The sequence below is a fragment of the Mus pahari genome, chromosome 2 (genome assembly GCF_900095145.1).
Source record: "Mus pahari chromosome 2, PAHARI_EIJ_v1.1, whole genome shotgun sequence".
NCBI lineage: Eukaryota > Metazoa > Chordata > Mammalia > Rodentia > Muridae > Mus > Mus pahari.
This window is the reverse complement of record NC_034591.1, coordinates 61935103-61956713: the sequence shown is the minus strand read 5'-3', so window position 1 is coordinate 61956713 and position 21611 is coordinate 61935103. Positions and strand designations below refer to the sequence as shown.

The following is a 21611-nucleotide window of genomic DNA, read 5'->3' as shown; positions in this document are numbered from 1 at the left end:
AAGCAATGAAGGTTCTGGTTTTGTATGCACAAGATAAGTTAGCTTACTCATTCTTTGCACCAGGAACCTTTATTTTGTGGTGGTTGGATAGAACCAAGAGATTTGAACGTGGTTAGGTAAGCAGTCTATCCCTAAGTTACCTTTCCAATCCTTCTCGTGGGGATGCTGACCATTAGTGAGTTACAGATTCCACACTGTAATCACTTTTGCATCTCAGTATCTTCATCATGCGTAATGAAACTATGAATGAAGTTACAGACGTCACGTGGGCCTTGTGATTAAAATGATTTGTTTATTGTGCATTTGCCTAGTAGATCTGACATTTCAGAGTCTGAGAAACTAAATTAGTTCAAGATTAACTAGCTTAATTTTGCTGAATTCCTGACAGTTCAAGTCTTCAATACAATAATAAACTTTATATATGACCTAGAGGTGGTGGAGTTTACAGATATAAGACCATCCTTGCCTCTCACTATATGGGGAAATGTAAGCATCATTACATCTGCAACAGTCATGTACTCTAAAGTACTTCTGTCCTAGGATATTAGTGGCCCCTACCACAGGTGCTCCACACACCTCTAATACAGGCAGAGAAGAAAATGTACATTCCAGATAATTTCACAAATATACAGAAGGAGAATATGGAAGCTTTTCTGAATATAACTTAGAACTGACTATCCATCAAAAGAAACAAAGTCCAGGTTCATTCTTTTTGATGAAGCAGATCAGTGCTTGCCCTTGAAGATAGACCATGAAATAATCTGAATTAAAGTTAGTAAAAATGTACCACAGAATGAAATATGAAATAGTGAGTCTTCCACAAATACGCTCAACTTAATAATTTTCCCCTTGCTCCTATTAGAAGTCAACTTCAATAAATACACTTGAGAGTTAGACTGTGTGGTGCCATAATAGTGCTTTTGCTCTCCTGTCTCCATCAAGAGGAAGAAGTGAAGATATGATCCAGTGTGTTCGACATTTATTAAGAGGATGTGACTGTTAGATGGTGTGAAGAGGGAAGCAGAGGAGGCTGAAAATGGTACTGCAGTGTGGGAGAAAGAAGAAAGCAATGACTGACCTTACATGCAGGTCTTGGAAATTTTCTTCAAGGCCACTGTGGAGTTTCTTGAGCCAAAATTATCATCATCAACATTTCATGTCTTGTAGGAGTGCTGGAGCCTGCCTTTCAACTCCTGTTATATTCAATCCCTGTTATATTAAAAAGCCCTTGAGCAGATTTGCCCGGGCACCAAGGGTCCCTCTGAACACACCAGCTGTGACCAATTGGCACTTGTGTGTCCTGTATTTGGAAATCTGAGAACAGCACTTTCACAGCCAGCACATTATTCATGCTGTAGGCACCTGTTTTGGAACATCTCTGTGGCTTAGTGAAACTCTCCAGTGACTCATACCAATAAATGCACATAGGTGGTTTCAACCATCTCTTCTCCTAAATTAGATCAGAGCTAATCTTTCCCAGATTCTTAAGAACATCATAGGAAAGAATAAACAACACCACATTAAGTTAAACTCATGGCTAAAAATAATTGAAGAAGACAAAGGACCACAATTAGAAAGCATGTGTATGAAGCTATCCCTCCATTTAGCTTACTAATAAACTGGAATCACTACAGAAATTCTAGTTGATAAAACTGGACCAGTATCCTACTGGTCCAATAATAATAATTTAAATTTTCTCTTGTATGGTACACAATTAAATCTATTTATTATATGTATATTTATTACATTTTTTATAATGATAAAATAACATGACCAAAGGCAACTGGAGGAGGAAAGGGTTTCTTTCATCTTACAGTTTACAGCTTATCACTGAGGAAAATCAAGGCATGTACCTGGAGGTAGAAATTGAGGCAGGGGCTATGGAGAAATACAGCTTACTGGATTATTCTCCGTTGCTTGTTCAGCATACTTTCTTATACACCCCAGGAACATATGTCCAGAGGTAGCAACACCCCATCATGGAGTGGGTCCATGCACATCCATCATTAATCAAGAAAATGTATTACGGAGTTCCCTAAAATCTATCAGAATCTTCTCAGCTGAGGTTGCTCTTCCCAGATAACTCTGGCTTTTGTCAAGCTGACACAAACTCTAGCCAGCACGATTGACCCCTTATCAGCTTGATACACAAGTACATTACTACTAAACCATAACCACTCCTTTCTTGATCATTCCCAAGATCTCACATTAATATCAATATCACAGTATAAAACATGAATGACTTAGGAAACTCCCATGGCCTTCAAAATGGCCAACACTCAAAGTTCAGTCTTTTAAAGTATCTATCCATCATCTCTTTCAAAGTTCAAAGCGTCTCTCAAATACTCAAGTCTCTCTAGAAGTCTCTTAACTGGGTCTGCCTATAAAGTCTAAACACAAGGCAAATGTTTTCTTATTCCAAGAGGGAATAACCAGGGCATATTTATACTCAAATCAAAACAAAGTCTAAGTCCAACAGTGCAAAACAATAATCTTCTGGGTCCCAAGGGACTTTTTCTGTAGCTCTGCCCTCCAAAGCATACGAGGCTTGTCTCCTCGGCTCACTCCAGCTCCACCCCACAACTGCTACTGCCCTCTACTGTGGAATGTAGAATATAGCCTTAACTCCTTAACGGAGCAGACACAGACCCTCAAAACCCAGCACAAAAGTCTCTATGGAACTTCCTACATACAAGGCCTACTGACAAGTTTACATGATGGTGGACAGATTGTCTTTCTCAAATGAAGTTTTCCCATTCATATATCTTTGCTTTTAGATATAGCACTGTTTCATACTCTAGCATTCTCCATTAGACTTTTTCTCATGGATATTATGTAGTGTTTGTTGTTGTTGTTGTTTTTGTTGTTGTTGTTTTGTCTCCAAGATCTCCTCTGATCTCTTGAACAGCAATAACTACTTCTCCCCTTTCTTCTCTTGCATTTAATTTGAGGTCAAATTTTGGCCCTTAGAACAAATTTTAACTCTGATACTATATTTTTCATATTATCTGTACTCTATTATTAACTTAAATATTTTCCTATAGATTTATCAACCCTAGTATCATATCTGTCTGACTGAGTGTCCTCAGAGTGGACATACAGAGAAGGAACAGTTCAACTTTCACATAACGGTTTCTGTTTAAGCCTACCTAGAGGGGTGTTCTGGGGTTCATATCTTTGCATGAGCAATACCCCTTAAGCTCACTTCCATTCAACTCATCATCTCTTATTTCCTAATTGTTAATGATCTATGTGATATTTCTGTACTATTTTAGTTCCATTCTTCAGGAAGGATGTCCTTTTGAATGGCAGATACATTAGCAATGGCAGGCCTGCTTCTGCACTCTCACCCACAGAAAGCCTTTTTTTTTTTTTTTTCTTTTGGAGCTGGAGAAGTGGCTCAGAGGTTAAGGTCTAAGGTTTATAATCTGTGTGATTTGAACAAGAATTGCCTTCATGGGCATATATAGTGATCAGGGAGTGGTACTACTTGAAAAAGATTAGAAGGTGTGGTCTTCTTTGAGTAGGTGTGGCCTTGTTGGAGGAAATTTTAAAAGCCGAATCCAAGCCAATGGTGCTCTCTTCCCGGTGTCTGTGGGTCTGGATGTAGAACTCGTAGCTACTTCTTCAGCATTATTCCTACTCCTGTGCTACCATGATCTCTGCCATGACAATCAACTAAACCTTTGAAGCTATAAGCCAGCCCCTGTAAGCTTGAATATTTTTAAAACCTACTTTTAATAATGGCTTTTAAATGCTTTAATCTCCCTTCCAGCCTACCACTCACCAGAGGGAGTGGAAAATAGAAGTTATAAAGATACAGGGAAAGTGGACCTGTTTAGAAGTTGCTATTTTGTTTTGTTGTTCGTTTGTTTTTTACATTATCAGGAAACCAGCAGTTCAGTTTACAGAAATCAATAGCAGCTCAGTTCACTCACAAACACTTCACAAATACACCAGCAATTAGTTAAGTAATGTCAGGATAGCAAACACAATATCAGCATCAGTGGCCCGACCTAGCAGAAGCAGCCAGGCCTCCACTAAATCAGCAGGAGCGACCAGGGCCAGAGGGACACCAGGAGCAGTTTCCTGTACCGAAGTGAAGATCAGTGAAGACAAAGATGTGAGGCCAAGAAGCTTGCTACGCCATCTCTGTCACTGTCCACTGGGTCTTATTTATCCTCTCGCCAAACATCACATGTCCTCTCATTATTCTTGCCTCACCATGTGAGTCTGTGTCCGCTGACATCACTCTGGCAACTGACCTGAGTCTGCAGAATTGGCAAGAAGCTGCCAAAGCACCACTAGAAGTTGCTTTGGTGCATTTTTCTCTATGGAGTCGTGACACATGGAGCTCAGCAAAGGAATGTTAGGCAAGCCAATGCATGCATGTTGTTACCGAAGAATCCTTCATCACCCATCCTTTCATGTGCGTGCTTTAACAAAACATCCTTTCACTGGTTTTTGCTTCAGCAAAACATCAGTTGACGTAAGTAACTTTCCAAAGAAACCAGAAGTTTCCACGTCAAGCCCCAATTAAATACTTTCTTCTATAAGAGGTGCTATGGTCATGGTGTCTCTTCACAGCAGTAGACCAGCTGCTGAGACATAACTAAAAGGACAAGAAACTAACATACTTAGTTTATAGAAGGCACAGTTCCTTTTCTTGTCAAAAAGATACACACCTATAATCCCAGCACTTATGGGAGCTGTTGTGGGAGGATTACTAAATAACTGTCTATACATTTATATGAGTGACTTTCTAAAACTGTGATTGCTAGGCCACTCAGAACATGTGTGCACTTGTACATACACACGCACGCACGCACACTTTAATAGACATCCTTAGCTTTTCTTACTCTTATCACTAATATTGTTTGTTCATTTAAATTGTACTGGTTCTTGACAACAAATGAAAGGAGGACATGATTTGGTTGCACAAGTGAACTTGGCAAACGTATTTTTTTTTACCTTAAAACCAAGTTAGTAACTGGGCATAATTTTATACATGTACATGTATTTGTGTGTACACACGTGGGGATCAGATGTGTCGTGTGTGCACGTGCATGTGGAGGCCAAAGGACAATGAGTAACATCCTCAGAGCTGTTGTCCATCTCCTTTTGAAACAGGCTTCCTCGTTGGCCTGTAGAGCCGGACTGGCCAGGGAGCCTCAGGCTTCCTCCTCTTTCTGTCTCCCAGTGCTATGATTACAACAGTGAACCACCACACAGAACATTTTTATGCAAATTTTGGGACAGAGTCTCTAAATGTTTGAGGTACAAGCACTTTATCAACTGCTCCCCATCCCCACTTATTCTGGGTCTGTGCGAGCTCAGGCAGCAATACAAAAGCACTCGTTTGATTTCCCTAAGAAATACATCTTTAACATTCTGTAACTGGCTTAAAAGAAGGGAAAGGCATGTGTATTACTTAACTAGGACAGCCATAACCTGTCACAGACAGGATGGCTTGAACAAAGGCAATTCCCAGCAACTGTGGAGCCTTGCAGTCGGAGTTCAGGGGCCATTCAGAGTCTGCTCTTTTCCGAAGCTTTTCTCCTTGGTTTAGAGGTGGGTGACCACCCTTTCCCTGTCATCTCCTAGGATTTCTTCTGCTTTCCCACCTCCTTTTCTTCCCATAAGAGTACCAGCTATTTGGCTGGAAGCCACACTTTTATGGTCTCTTTAAATATTTCCCCTGAAAGTACAATTATTTTTATTAGATACTAGGCATTGCATTTTCCTTTGACAATTTGTTGTTGGAGGCCAAAAAAATAAATAAATAAAAAATAACGATTATGATACAAAGTCTCAAAGTAGGGAGGCTGCCCTAGACAGAATTTAGCTTAACTGAAAATGTATTTGATAAAGTTCCAAACACAAACACAGGCAATAATTGCCAGCTATGGGTTGAAGTAAAAAAGGGAAGGCACCACCCATTGGTGACCAGGGAAGGACATGAAGCTCTAGAAGCAAAAGCTGTTTTGCAATGTTGACCCTTCTCCTTGACACAGTAGAAGGGAGATTGAAGGAACAGGCATCCCATGTCTACCTGTGAACATATAAAATCATGGAGCAGAGTTTAGCCAAGTAAACTGTCAGGGAACAAAAAATAAAAATGCAAAATGATGAGCAATTTGTCAGCAAGGTCCTGGGGAAGATTCTATTCATTTATAAAGGGACCAGGCAAGAGATCTGGCTTAACAAGATAGGAATTACTGCAACAATTCAGGCAGTATCCACTCTATAACTTTAGTTTAATTTCTACAACTCAATCTTGTCTGTAAGTGATGTCACAGTCATGTTTTCTGACCAGTGAAAATACCCCTGGGCCAGATTTCCTAGCCCCAGATCCCGACAGCTGTACTGCCAGTGATGGCCACTAGGGAGCAGGCCCTGCAGCCCAAGCTTGGAAATATTAACAGAGCAGTTAGGCACTGGTGTAGCACCAAGCCAGTTGGAGTCAGATTCCCGGTCTGGCAAAGCAACTGTTAGGTGATGTTCCCACTAAATCTAATTAACTGGCGGTTTGGAGTTTGATGTTTTTCCCTCTTGGTCTGTCAATAGCTATGCAGAGATTACCTTCTCCAGGTAGGGCGGAGTCCGGAATCAGGTTGGTCTGTGCCACCCTACTCAAGGTGAGGCTAGCATCACGAGAATCACTCCGAGTGAGGCCGGACTTCCCAGATACTGGAATAGTCCAGCTTCATAGAGGGCTTCGCATCGGGAACAGCCCCATTAACCAGTTCCCAGGGGAGCTAATCCAATAGGACAGACCCGCCCATAACCAGCCCTTTTCCGGGGATAACCATGCCCTGGAAAGGATCCGCCCCTGAAAAGCTCCGCCCTCGAGACTCAAATCGGCCCTCAAGAAAGCCATTCACTTGGACAGCGGACTTTCCTATAGCCCCGCCCTCCGCAGCCCCTCCCCTAGAGGCCCCGCCCATGGAAGACCCTTATTCAAACTGCAGTCCATTCCTCTGCAGCCACAGTCTGCAGGCGGCAACCTCCGTGGTGTGAGTTTTCTGTCCCGGTTTGTTCCGGTGTGGGGCTGGGTGTCCGAACACTAGGACGACGCAGGGAGGAAATCCTTAAAGTGCCAGAAGGCTACTGGACGCCATTCCCGACAGTCAGTGTATCTTCTTACAGGTCTGTTTTTCTTTTAAATTCATTAGACTGGTACCGTTTTCTAGTTAACTCAGAACTCCTTTATCTTAGCTGTCTGAACTTGAGTCACGAATTTGAAAAGGGTGTGTGTTCGCGCGTGCAAGCTCATTTAGTTACAGAGTGCTGGGACTCTTCCTGCCAAACTTGGGAAAAATTAGAGGAGTTTCTTTTCAAACAAACTTCATAAGACATTGAACTTGGGATTCCTGATCTACCTGCTGCCTTTTCCACCCCTAAGCAGAGCTTTCCACAGTTCACTCTCCTGGGAGCAGTGCTATGAAGTGGGTGGGGGAGGGGGAGGGGGAAGGGATCGGTGAGACACATAGAGACATGCCAACATCAATAAATATTTCACCTCACAGAGGAGTGGCTGAAAAGTGACGGGGTTCTATACAATTCTTAGTCAAGGATATGGAAGGTGGGAGTGCACTCCTCAGATTCAGGCCAGGTCAGCTCAGTCTAGTCATGGCCATGAGTTAAATAGACTGGCCTATGAGGATAGATGAAAGGAGACAGGCAACATGAGCTGTTAACAGTGCATGCGGACAGTATGAACAAAGGAGACAGGAGGAACACGGGGGTCCGATATGTGTGGGTTCTCCACAGACCGCTATTTGGGAAGTGAGTCCTGAAATCCCAAGTGAAGAACATAGGGAGAAACCAAAAATGGAAGGAGGGAGCCCAGCAGGGGGGAGTGTCAGCTGTCTAGATCTGACTGCTACACAGCTCAGCTCTTCCAGGGACCCTCCAAAACCGCACCTCAGAGAGGCCCTGGGCAAGTACTCAAGGCTCCCTCCAGTCCCTGAAAATTTCTTAGGGTGTCAGCTCACAGCCATTGGAGGGGTGCCCTGTCAATCATATGAGCGAAGGTGGAGGAGGTCCCCTATGGTGAGCTACTCAGATGTGGGAATAGCCAGCCATACTCCATGGCACTCAAGGAAAGGACACAGGGAAGAGAGAGAGAGGCACTCGCAGTGCTCACTGTGCCTATAGCGCTTATAGTCTAATCTGTAAAGCAATGGCCCTCAGACCTCTGTGGTTGGCCCAGAGAGGGGGAGTCTGAAGGGGGTACTGGGGTAAGCTCAGCTCTCAAAGAACTTTCCCAGACAGTCAAAATGGGTGGCATGGGGGGTTTCCACTAGGGCAGATTTGATCATTTGGAAGCCGTTTCCAACAAGGTAAGTAAAGCTGTTAGAACTGATGCACTTTCTGAAAGGTCATGTGACCCCAACTAAGGCCAGTTTGTAGCAAGTCATGTGACCCTTTTGTCTGAAAGAATAAAACAAACACCAAGTCAGTCCCTGCATTTGATTCGTCAGATCCTACGGGAAGCTGCACCTCCTTATCTACCTCGGGACCTGTTCCTCTCTGCCTGCCGCTGCCCTGGTGTACCTCTTACCAAGCTGATCCTCCCACACCATTTCAGGTTTCAGCTTTGTATTCCTACTCCTACCAGGTCTTTCCGGTCATGCACTCTAAAGCAGTCTTCCTGTCCATAGTTCATCAATAGATAGCAACTGGAAATTGCTGCAGTTGTATTTATTTACTTATAAGCCTACTTATTTAACTGTCTTTACTCTTTTTATATATCGAGTCATAAAAGTGGAACCCTTGTCTGTTTTGCGTTTCACTTCATCCTCAAAGGGAGAAACTAATCTTTCTTCTGGACCAAAAGCGTTTAGTTAATGGCCTTTCTTACTGTTTCCTCACTCAGGTTTGACCAACCTGAGTCTCTGCTCCCTCTGCAGCAGCTGGCAGAACCATGGCGACAACTCCTGATGCTGCTTTTGAGGCCCTCATGAATGGAGTGACCAGCTGGGATCTCCCTAAAGAAGTCACTCCCAGTGAACTCCTTCTTATTGGGGAGTCAGCCTTTCCGGTGATGGTGAATGACAAGGGCCAGGTGCTCATTGCTGTCTCTTTCTATGGCCAAGGCCGCCTGGTGGTTGTATCCCATGAGAGCTACCTGATGCATGCTGGCTTGGCTCCTTTTCTTCTCAATGCAGTGAGCTGGCTCTGCCCCTCCCCAGGGGCTCCCGTCGCAGTGCATTCTTCCTTAGCTTCACTAGTTAACATCCTAGGTGATTCTGGAATAAATGCATTGGTTCAGCCTGAGCCTGGAGAGCCTCTGGGAGTTTATTGCATTGATGCCTACAATGACACCTTGACTGAGAAGCTGGTCCAGTTTGTGAAGCATGGTGGAGGCTTGCTCATTGGAGGTCAGGCCTGGAGTTGGGCCAGTGAACATGGCAGTGACAAGGTGTTGTTCAGTTTCCCTGGGAACCAGACAACAAGTGTGGCTGGAGTCTACTTCACAGATGTCTATGGAGATATAAACCGGTTCAAGGTCTCTAAGAAGATACCCAAGATCCCACTCCATATCAGGTGAGTGTTCCAGTCCAACCACTTATAGATTCTAATTCTTTTTAAAGTGTGCTGATATCCCGTCTTCGCTTAGTATCAATTTCAATGTAAATGGTTGTTTTAACTGTCTTCTAACCGCTACAAATCAAAAACATGGTCTCTAAAAAGGTCACTAAAGTACATCAAGGCCCAAGAAAATCTTGTTCTCCTGGTCACTCCCTGCCTTGAAAAAGTAGTCATCCACTTAAGAGAAAACCTCTGTCTGTCTGCCATTATGTTTCCACATACCTGAAACTTACAGGGCTTATCGGTGTCCTAAATAAATCAGAAAACACTGGTGTATCTATGTGAACATTTGCAATGGGGCCCAGCCCCATGCTGGGCACTGGGAATATAGAAGAAATGAAAACGATGTATGCTACCATGAAGCCTACGTTATCAGTGGGAAAATCAGCTGGTAAGCAAATTGATAGACAACACCGTCAGATGTTGGTAAGAGCCACAAGAGGAGAGAAAAGCAGGTTGTGGGGTATCAGGATGGGGAGGGGGGAGTAGATGCTGCTTAACCCCTTCATGGAAGGCATTAAAAAGTTGTAGCAAACGCAACCCAGAAGATGGCAGGATATAGACAATGGCCGTGAGTGCAAATGAAAAGCTTGGAAAGTAGCATTTGAAAAGACACAGGAATGGGTTGCACTAACAACTCAGAGGAGCAGAACAAAAACCTGAAACAGAAGCCTGCTTTGCAAATTCCAGGAACATGGAGGAAGCCAGAGTGGTTGGAGATGGGTGAGTGAAGGTGGCCCTGCCAGGAGTGAGCAGAAAGACCAATTGCCTTTTTTCCCCAAGAGTTTCCCACAGTGGATTAACAGTTTCTGACTTTCTATTTCGTATGAAGCATGACACCCAGGTACCCAGTCCAGGATCTTGGCAGTGTCTCCATGATGTTCCTATTTCCTACTGTGAATTGTTACTTTTACCCATTGTTACAAGATGGCCAGCCCTGCTCCAGGCTCTATAATTACACCCAGTCAATGATTGCTAGAGCAGACACACTAGCTGAGTCTATTTTTAAAAACAAAAACAAAAACAAAAAAACTAGAAAATAATCTATTTTTTTGTAATCTGATCATCAAATGGATCTCCTTTGACATTTTAGTGATCAAAACTTAATCAAGCAATCAAAGTTTAAGGACCAAGGGGTCTGAGAATATTTATAAATGGTCATCATCTCTGAAGAACTTAAAATCTTGCTGCAAGAAAAAAAAAAAGAAAGAAAGAAAGAAAGAAAGAAAGAAAGAAAGAAAGAAAGAAAGAAAGAAAAAAGAAAGGGAAACCCAGTGAGTAGTTAGTAGTTCCCTGCAACCCTCAGCCCCAAGGACTGTGCCTGAGGTTTTGTTTTTGTTTTTGTTTTTGTTTTTTGGGGGGTTGTTTTTGTTTTGTTTTGTTTTGTTTTTTACAGAGAGGGCTGTGAACAGGGTAACCAGGCACACAGAGTTGGCTGTGATTTGCTCTAAGCTGGCTTTAATTCTATAGCCAACTGACAAGCTCAGGCCTGTTGGCCAGCCCCCTGTTTTTGTAAATAGTGTTTTAGTGGCACTCAGCCATGACCACTTATCGTCAAATTGCTTGTGGCTGCTTCCAAGTCTCAGCAGTCCCTTCAGCAGAATCCATGAACCCCAAAAGTATTGATCTGGCCCTTTAAGAAGTATCTCCAGACATTGAAACTCAGATGCATAGTTGTCTTAGTTGCCTCAAGAACTCTTCTTTCAACAATTGAAACCTCTTTCCCTTCATCTCCACCTACGTGTTCCACCTCTGCTACTAAATCTGAATCTTTCTGGGTTGTCAAGTTTCATTTTCCATGGAACTTCAAGAATACACAAAAGTAGAAAGAACAATACAATATTCTCTGGGCAGTTGTGACCCAACACCTCAAACAGTCAACTCGTGGGTCAGTCTTGTGATCAGGAAATAAGTCAGTGGAAGAAAATGGAAGAACAGATGCAGGTCCAGCTCAAAAGGGTGAGAGCAGACTGTATTGGTCTGAGAGGTTGTTTCTCCCAGGTCCTGGGGCTCAGTCCAGGAAGGTCCAGGAGAACTTGCCCTGCAGTCTGAGAGTCAGTTTCACCACTGGAAAATGGGAAGGGCTAGGGGCCAGTTGCAGCAGGCCTGTAATCAGCTATGTGCTGAGAAGCAATAAGCAAATTTCGTGGACGGCAGGTTTCTTGCAGCCTGTTTTATGGCCATGATTTGGGGGTTTGGTGGTTTTCCTTTCATCTACAGCCTCACCTCTGATTATTTTGAAGTAATAGCGCTGGTATATTCCATCTACATTGCTATAGACATAGACAAATTGCTATAGACAAACTCTAAAGACACAAACCTTGAAAACATAACCACAGGGGTGTCACCAAGGCTTTGAACAGTCATTGACAGGCTTCCGTACACTTTGCTGTGAGAGGTTCCAGGCCACTCGAGTATGTTTTCTCTCTCAGAGCTGGTGACCATGATTTCTAGATGGATTCTGTTCCTTTTGTGGGACATGTTTATTGGTACTAAGTTGATCGGCATCTATAAACTTCCCAAGTGATCAAAACTAAGGAATATTTCCCTGTCTTAGGATCAATATGTACACCAAAGGGTTCATACTGATGCATCTCATTTGAATTCAGGACAGCAGGAATTTTATTGAATATGCACATTCTCCTGTTGAGATCTGTTTATTTTTCCCCTCCCATTTTGTAAGACATCATCATAATGAACTACTTGCTTTACCGTAATATACACCCAACAGTTGCAAAATTCAAATGATAATTCTATCAACAGCAAAATGATGTGGGATCGATGAGTGACAGAAACATTGCAAGTAGCATTTGCTAGCATTGCCAGGTTTGTTTTATAGGTTGGGTTTCCTAAGAAAAGAGTTGGGTAAATAGTGGTTTCACCTTTGCAGGTTGGGTTTCTCAGGAAGCTGAGTCGGACAGGAATTGGTGTGGGAAGTTCCTTAAAAACTGTTGACAGTAGGGAAAAAGAGGAACGATGGAGCAGGAGAAAGTACTCAAAAAGCAACAAAAATCTCTTAGTAATTAACCATGACAACAACTATTTTCTGTGCCTCTCATCCTCACAGCCAATTTCCTAGGGATATGTTAAATTAGATTAGTGTCTTTGATGCCCTTTAGAATGTTTCCCCTGTGCTCATAGTACTGTGTAATTGGAAATGTCTGATCACTTGTTTATTTGTCTTTGCTATTTAACTTTTTAGAACTGTGCCAAATAGTTATACATATATACACACATACATACACAGAGAGAGACAGAGACATAGACAGAGACAGAGAGACAGAGAGACAGACAGATAGACAGAGAGAGAGAGAGAGAGAGAGAGAGAGAGAGAGAGAGAGAGAGAGAATAAAATTTAAAACATTCTGTCTGCNAGAGAGAGAGAGAGAGAGAGAGAGAATAAAATTTAAAACATTCTGTCTGCTTCCCCCATGTAATCCCCTTCTTCCTTCCCTGTTTAAATTCATTAATACTGCATTATTTCTTTATACACATAAGCAGATATATGTCAATATCCTTCTCTTTCTTTGAGAAAGTAGTGGCACACTCCATTTTCTCCACTTCCTTTTTTCATTCAATAGTATTGTATATTACCAGACTGGGTATGTCTGAGAACAGAATACCAAGACACCTTGCATGTTCCATTGTGCTTCCATGTGTGGATATCTTACACTCTATTCGTAAGTTCTTTGATGACAGACATTTAAATTTCTAGTGTGAATTTTTATTTTTCTGGTATTTTACAGATGGACTGCAGTGAATACCCGGAGAGAGGTATCTCTGCAGCCTTGCCGTGCCCATGGAATGGGATGGCTCTTTGACAGGGGTGTGAATGTGGAATTTGGTTAGCATTGCCCTGATACCCCTATTACAAGTTGTAACCAACTCAGAGACAGAGATGGTATTCTGGAACCTCATTAAGAAGCATTCTCAATGCAGAAAAAGAAAAGTGATGGGGTAGGGACAGAAGGTAAACTCTGGGGCAAATATTTAGAACATATTTCTTAGCAATATTGACACTATTAAGTGAAACACAGTAAGACACTTATTGTATGCAATAGTAGACTCTTAAAGGATATTTGGTATATACTATAGTTATCGAATGAATAATCATGTGACTAATAAAAAATCATATGTTCAGCACTTTTAAAGGGAAAGCGGAATGTTCATGATACAATCAACAATATTAAGGCACATAAATCTGTCAAAATTATGTATAACTCATGAAAATAGTACTTATGCAGGTAGAAATAAGAAAACAGAGTATCATGAAATTAGAATAACGAAACAACGTGATAATGGGTTGTTTATAACTGGAGTGAGCAGATAATGTTATCAACTATATTTTCAACTATAAACATTTAATTTAAACCTTCACCAAATTTTCTATAATTACAACATTAAAAATACATCTTGGCCGGACAGTGGTGGTGCACGCCTGTAATTCCAGCACTTGGGAGGCAGAGGTAGGCAAATTTCTGAGTTCGAAGCCAGCCTGGTCTACAGAGTGAGTTCCAGGACAGCCAGGACTGCACAGAGAAACCCTGTCTCGAAAAAACAAACAAACAACCCCCCCCAAAAAAAACAACCAAAAAAAAATCTTAAATAACTTTATCTTGTTAAAGCCCTTAACAGCAGGGAAATGCTTCCTGATCATCGTAAGATGCCATCCTTTTCCTGATACCATGTTGTTATTTAGTATGAAATGGCCCTCACAGATGCATGCATTGATGGTCTGGGGTTTGAGCTTGTGGGAGCTCTGACCTCACCAGTGGGCTAATCAGTTGATGGATTCATAATTTGATGGCATTTTGGGGAGGCTATAGAAACTAGAGCATGGACCGCAGCCAGTAGAACACTGAGACATTCCCTAGAAGGGTAGAACTTGCTCCCTGCCCTGTTCTTTCTTTCTTTGTCTACTTTCTGCTTCCGGGCATCCCTGAGTTGAGCAGGCTTGCTTCACAACAAGCTGTGGACTGAGATGTTCTGCCTCAGCACAGCCCCAGAACAATGGATCCAGCTGACCTGAGCTGAAATGAGCTATCCTCTTTTAAATTAGTTTCTTCAGGCATTTTGTCATAATGACAAAAATATAACTAACATAATTTATGTTGATTTTTATTTTTTATTAGACATTTTCTTTATTTACATTTCAAATGTTATCCCCTTTCATGGTTTCCTCTCCTAAAACCCTCTATCCCGCCACCCCACCCCCCACTCCCAACTCCCAGTTTACCAACCCACCCACTTCTGCTTCCCTGTCCTGGCATTCCCCTACACTGAGGCATAGAGCCTTCACAGGACCCAGGGCCTCTTTTCCCATTGATTTCCAACAAAGTCCATCCTCTGCTACATATGCGACTGGAATGAAAAATCCACGTGATTTTTATTTTTCAACTTGTTCTATCTTACTATGTGTGTATACATATGTATGGAGGACAATACGAAGCCATGATGTGTATACATGTATTATATACAAATGGAATACTTAAGTAAAAAAATAAATTGATATATTCTTTACCTCACATATTTATTGTTGCTCATAGTGAAGCCATGACAATGTCCTCTTAGCAATTTTGAAATACACAGAAGTATATATAATCATTATCTTGGCATGTGATAAATGACTAACACTGAGTCTGCCTGTCCAACCTGAACTTTTACTTCCCAGTTAATGAGGATTTGACTAAATAATTTTAAGACAGTTCAAAGCGACATTTGAAAGCACTAATATGCAAAACAATGCAAGTTGCCAAACAATCCAAGAAAGTTATAATTTCTGTTAATATAAAATCCATCTATTTTACATACACTCATATTTACATATATCCATAAATATGCTTGAATTTGAATTAAAAACATTAAAATATACATTAATACATTTTCATTAATTTAATTCCAATATATTAGCAAATACTTTTAGAAATAATGATATTAGGGATTGTTTTATAATTTTAGAGAAAAAAATGAAAGTGAAACATTTTTAATAAATTTAGGTTATCAGTAGCAGTCAGTAGATCTCAGTCATCTTTCTTGTGCAAGCAAAAATAAATTCCCCTTAACAAACCACTTTATGTATATGTTATTTTCTAATTAAAGATCAGTGAGTATTACTACACATTTAGTTTTGCACTCTGGGCTTCCACAATTTTATGCTGTGATGTGAAGGCTACATTTGCAGATATGTTACTATCTAGCTATTTATCTGTTGACAGTATTTCTGCTATAGGCAAGAAAGACTTAACTAAAGACACGGGGCTTCAGGCAGATAGGCTTGGAGCTGAGTCCAGTGTCTTACTTTGCTTTGCTTTGAGTTCATGAGCAAATTACTTGACTTCATGAATCATCCTTTGTGCTGACTGTTTCCCAAAGTGATGACAGGAACAACAAAACATCAGTGCTTTTAGTTTTCCCTTTCTCCAGTATATAGTATGTCTTAGTCAGGGTTTCTATTCCTGGACAAACATCATGACCAAGAAGCAAGTTGGGGAGAAAAGGGTTTTTTTGGCTTACATTTCCATACTGCTGTTGATCACTGAAAGAAGTCAGGACTAGGAACTCAAGCAGGTCAGAAAGCAGGAGCTGATGCAGAAGCCATGGAGGGATGTTCTTTACTGGCTTGCTCAGTCCACTCTCTTATAGAACCCAAGACTACCAGCCCAGAGATGGCACCACCCACAAGGGGTCCTCCCCCCTTGATCACTAATTGAGAAAATGGAGGCACTTCCCCAACTGAAGCTCCTTTCTCTGTGACAACTCCAGCTGTGTCAAGTTGACACAAAGCTATCCAGTACATAGTACCTCTTACTTAGTTCACACATAGTTTGGTGAACGCCTGTTAAATCCTACACATTGTTCTCTGCAATGCTATTTAAACCTTGATCGAGATGACTGCTGCAAAAACAATTTTTCACATTGCTAGCTTTTATTGCTTGCAAAAGACAAAGGAAAAAGCCATGTGACGTGAAGGTACTGGGATGTTTGTAGTTTGTATTCATGTGACTCACATGCATCTTTCATCACTGGGCATCCAACTGTGGGAGTCGTTACATGCTCCTACTTGACATTCTGTTTTTAAATAATGTGATGTTTAAAAAGAACCTCCTTAATGAGAATTTTCAATCAAAATATAAGGTCCTAACTTTCCATAAGTACTTAATTATTTTCTTTTGTTAAATATGCAGAATTTTATAGTTTTGTACTTTGAGAGAGAAAAAAAAAGACACTCTAATTGTTCCATGACACAATTGATATCTTTAAAATAATTTGGCACTCTCTAGCTATGCAAATATCACAACATGTGGCATTAAATGTCTTGAAATTAAGATATCTAGGTATTTGGGAATCTGGTTATTCAAAAGAAACCTAAGGTATTAATATCAAAAACTTGACTTTCGAGTTGCTTTTTCTATCATAGGTCACTCATCTCTTGTGATGCAAATTCTCCTTATACAAACAACACCACCACCCTGATCACAGATCTCCTAGCTCCACTTAAACATTTATCTTAGAGTTTCACTTTACCATACTTGTTCGATTCCTGGGCATATCACCTAGTACCATCTCCATGTTATTCATCGGGTCACTTGCTAATATCTCTAGCCTACCTGATTGTACACCTTGGACAATGTCCTTATGATATCTATCCAGTCAGAGGACAGCCATGCTAGGATCCTATCTGTAAGCACAACACAGCATCAGTAATAGTGTCAGGGTTTGGTGCCTGCCCATGGGATGGATCCCAAGTTGGGACTGTAACTGTCATCCATTCCTTCAGTCTTCGCTCCATTTTTCTTCCTGCATTTCCTTTAGATAGGAGCAATTTTGCGTCAAATATTTTGTAGATGGGTTGATGTCCCCATGCCTCCACTGGGAATCCTGTCTGACAACTTTTTGGCTAATATCCACTTATCAGTGAGTACATACCATGCAAGTCCCAGCAACTACATGGTGGCCCACAACCATCTATAATGGGATCTGATACCCTTTTCTGGCTCGCAGGTGTACACAGATAAGCAGATAAGCGGTCATACATAAAATAAACAAATTCAATGTTTTATGATTTCTGGATTTTGGGCATTTTTTAAGAACTTGACTCAGTCTCTTGTGGGGGGGTCTAATTTCTGAATGTCATTAAACCTTTCCAATGCTATCTAATTACTGACTTACTATATAAGGTTAGTATGATTTATTTAATCCGTCTCCTATATAAATTGTTTTTTTTAATTCCTGAAATACAAAAACTTTTAAAAATTTATTTTTATACTCACCACATCTCAGTAAAGAGTAGTAAATACTCCTATCATAGTTAAGTAAGGATTTTTACATTTTGTTTTACACTTATTTAGAGAGTATTGTGTGATATTCATGCGCGCGCCCACGTGTGTGTGTGTGTGTGTGTGTGTGTGTGTGTGTGTGTGTGAGAGAGAGAGAGGGGGGGGCAGATGCATGCATGGATGTTGGTGTGGGTACACATGCATGTATAGAGGACTTCCAGGGGTTGCTTGTTTCCTTCTATTTCGTATTGAACTCAGATCACCAACCAGGCTTGGTATAAAAAAAACAAAAAACAAACAAACAAAAAAACAAAACAAAACAAAAAAACCACATTTATCCACTGATCTAACTCTCCTGCCCTAGGTGAAAATTTCTAAAAGATACGTGGCTATATAAATAGGTAAAGCAAAAAAAATTTTTACTTGAAACTTGTTCATTTCTGAGCAAGCCTGTGGGGAGCCTTGTGTGATATTTCTACAGTCTCACATCTGAAGACCCACTCCAGAAGAGGCATAGTAGGAGTGCTCTATCAGATTGCTGGGTTTTACAGCTTTGTTTATATGCTTTAATAATGTTTAAAACATGAGCCTTGAGGCAGAATATTCACTTGGCTGACTAATCGAGAATTCTTGGAAAGATTCATTTGGAGAATGTGGATTTTAGTGTATAGGAATACGATCATTAGCTCTCTCTTCAAATCTATGAAAACCTCAAGTGTAAGAAGTACCAGCGTTTTGTTTATTGCTAAGCAAGAGCAAATATGTGATTAATTGTGAGATGTCAAAAAAAAAAAAAAAAAACAACCCAACACATTAGGTTGATAAGGCATACATTATTAAATTCCAAAACAGTATGGGTAAGAAACAGAAGACTGATACAAACTATGTCATTTTTCTTCACTCAGAGGGCTGTAATGAGTAGCTCCTTAGCTGAATACATCTTCTTCATCTCTCTCATCTTCTTTCCAGGTGTTGGGAAGAGCTCAGGCGTGACCAGGAACAGCTTCTGGATGGGGTCTCTATGTTGGACATCAGGACTGGGGGTGTCCCCTCACAGCTGTTGGTGCATGGGTCCCTGGCCTTCCCTCTGGGGCTTGATAACTCCTTCCTTAGCTGCTTCCTAGCAGCTGCCCACTATGGCCGTGGTCGCGTGGTGTTGGCTGCACATGAGGCAATGCTCTGTGCTCCTAAGATGGAACCCTTTTTGCTCAATGCTATACGTTGGTTGTCCAGAGGTCAGAAAGATAATATTGGGGTGAACAAAAGTCTCAAGGATCTGAATTCCCTACTGTTGAAGCATGGCTTGAAATGCAGCCTGGAGTCCCATTTGACCGATGATGTGTGTGTCTACTGCTGTGTAGCTTATAGTGACCAGGATGCCAGGAAGATACAGGAGTTTGTAGCAGAGGGTGGAGGGTTGCTCATTGGTGGTCAGTCCTGGTGGTGGGCTTCCCAGAACCCTGGCAGCTCTGCTTTGGGAAATTTCCCTGGGAATGTCATCCTCAATACTTTTGGCCTCAGCATTTTGCCTCGGACACTCAGCCCGGGCTGTTTCCCTATCCTTCACATAGATATAAGAAACTACCACTTTCGAGGGGCTCTTTCTGAGTTCCAGGCTATGCTGAACCACAAGGAGGGGAACTTGGAAAAGAGGTATTTGGGAAAGTTGGGAGTAGATGGGGCAGGCTTTCTTCAGATTCCTGCCCAGGGAGTTCCTGCTTACTTATCTGTGCACCGGATCCTGAGGAAGATGCTGCGACAGGCAGGCCTCCCAGCTGTGAGCAAGAGTAATCCAGTGTCCAGTCACTCCTATGAGGCTGCAATACTCCAGCTAGCCACAGAGCTGGCAAACTCTGGGACTGATTGCTCCCAGATAGCACATAACCTTAGCACTCAGACCTGCTCCTCCAATCTCTCCTCCTCGGAACACCCCATTACTGTGGAGATCAATGGAACCAACCCAGGTATGGAGTGGGCAGAGAATGCCCATAGTATTCTTGGCCTGGGAGAAGATGGATTTCGCTAACTTCCTTCCAGGTTCTGATCCCCAGGAAGGCTAGCTTCATGCTTTATTAGATCTTTCCAAGATGTGAGAGCCAGGGTTGTGCTTAGTTAAGCCAGGGATAAGTGGGTCCAGGAAGTGTGGAATTCATGAAAGGAGAGTTGAATGTGTGGAAGGCTCCACGAAGAGTCAGGCTATGTAAGAACACATAACAGAACAGTCTCCTCTATGACTTGCCAGGTGACAGTGATGTCTGGATGAGCACTGGGCTCTACCTCCTGGAAGGACAAAGCACAGAGATCTCTGTCTCTGAACCTGCTGCCTCTGCTGGTCTGAAGGTAAGGTGAGAAATCCAGGACCAGCATCTCCCCAAGCGCAGCCAAGACTCTCCCACACCACACAGGGGTTCGTAACTCTCCTACTGAGTCTGTCCAGCAGGAGCCCAGGGGAAGGTTATTCTGACCCTCTTGTAGATGGAACAGTAGAAAAGCTCAAGCTACTTGTGACTCAAGCTCTTTCCTAAGCCTAATTTCCATGTGTGACAACCTATTTTTATGGATAAGGAAGAGCAGTGACCTTTTATACCAGCACTCACCAGTTTTCCTGGTAGCAAAAGTCTGAGTTTTACCTCTTCACCTCCTCAGTTCTGAGCATCCTTTCCTACTACAATTAGAATTTAAAACGAACAAACAAACAAAAAACAGAGTTTCTCTGTGTAGCCCTGGTTCTCCTTGGACTTGTTCTGAGCAACCATCATCAGCTTATCAGGGGCTCTCTCTGATTTATCTGCTTCAACCAGACAAAGGCAAAAAGGCAACCGCATGACTCTAGAAAGAGCAAATAGGGTTGAGCTGGGCAGAGAGCAGAGAATGAGTTCTCTGACTCCTGGTCTGATGCTGTAGCATCTGGGTGGACCTGTATCCATTCACAAAGGGTAGAGTGGGATGCCATGCCTCACTTAAATCAGAGCCATCCAGTGTTTAAGTCTCATATAACAGCTCAGGATTCTGCCTGGTAATGAGACTCCATGAGTCCCTTATCAGTTACGCCTGGTGGTCAGCCCACTCATTCATATCAAATGAAAATCCATTGTTGGACTCTTTTACATCCCCCAAAATTAATTAATCATACTGTGAAGTCGAGAAGACTTTGTAGTACTACTGTTTTGCAGATTATATGCATCCTTCACAGAAGGAAGAAGTTAGAATTTTATATATAATCACCACCCTCTCCAAGCCCCTAACAAAGTCCTGCTATTTCAGTGCTGCACTTCCACTTCCCTTCATGTGATAAAATTGTCTGTCCAGGTGCAGATTGGATGTCACACTGATGACCTTAGCCTGGCCATAAAGCTGTTTCGAGCCCCTGTGGTAACTTACCAGTGCTGTATGAACAGAACCCAACGGTCAGTCTCTTGCCTCTGGGGTGGTCTCCTGTACATCATTGTGCCCAAAGGCTGTCAACTGGGCTCTGTGTCTGTTACCATCACAAACGCAGTGCCTGCCCCATACTACAAGCTAGGTGTGTACACTGGGTATTGAGAAAAGATTGATCTGTGGGTGTCTTGGTGACTGTGGGGTTGTTAATAACAAGGATCAGTAGAGAGAAGAAAAACAGAACTAGTCAACATGAGTCTGCAGGCAGGGGGTGAATTGCCCTATGTCTATGGAGACTTTGGGTATAACAGAGGGGTCTAACGACATGTCCTTTACCTGCAACCTATGGACCTGCATGAT

General features: G+C 42.0%; 1 protein-coding gene across 1 annotated transcript in view; it reads left to right on the top strand.

Annotated features, from left to right (window-relative positions):
• The first annotated feature begins 7066 nt into the window (after positions 1-7066).
• Tcaf2 (TRPM8 channel associated factor 2) overlaps positions 7067-21611 on the top strand; it is a 17671-nt gene continuing 3126 nt past the window's right edge. Inside the window, exons 1-5 of the mRNA XM_021191109.2 lie at positions 7067-7149; positions 8882-9552; positions 18843-19837; positions 20116-20213; positions 21183-21396. Coding sequence (XP_021046768.1) covers positions 8930-9552; positions 18843-19837; positions 20116-20213; positions 21183-21396 — 1930 coding nt within the window. The 5' untranslated portion in view covers positions 7067-7149; positions 8882-8929. The remainder of the gene's footprint in view (positions 7150-8881; positions 9553-18842; positions 19838-20115; positions 20214-21182; positions 21397-21611) is intronic.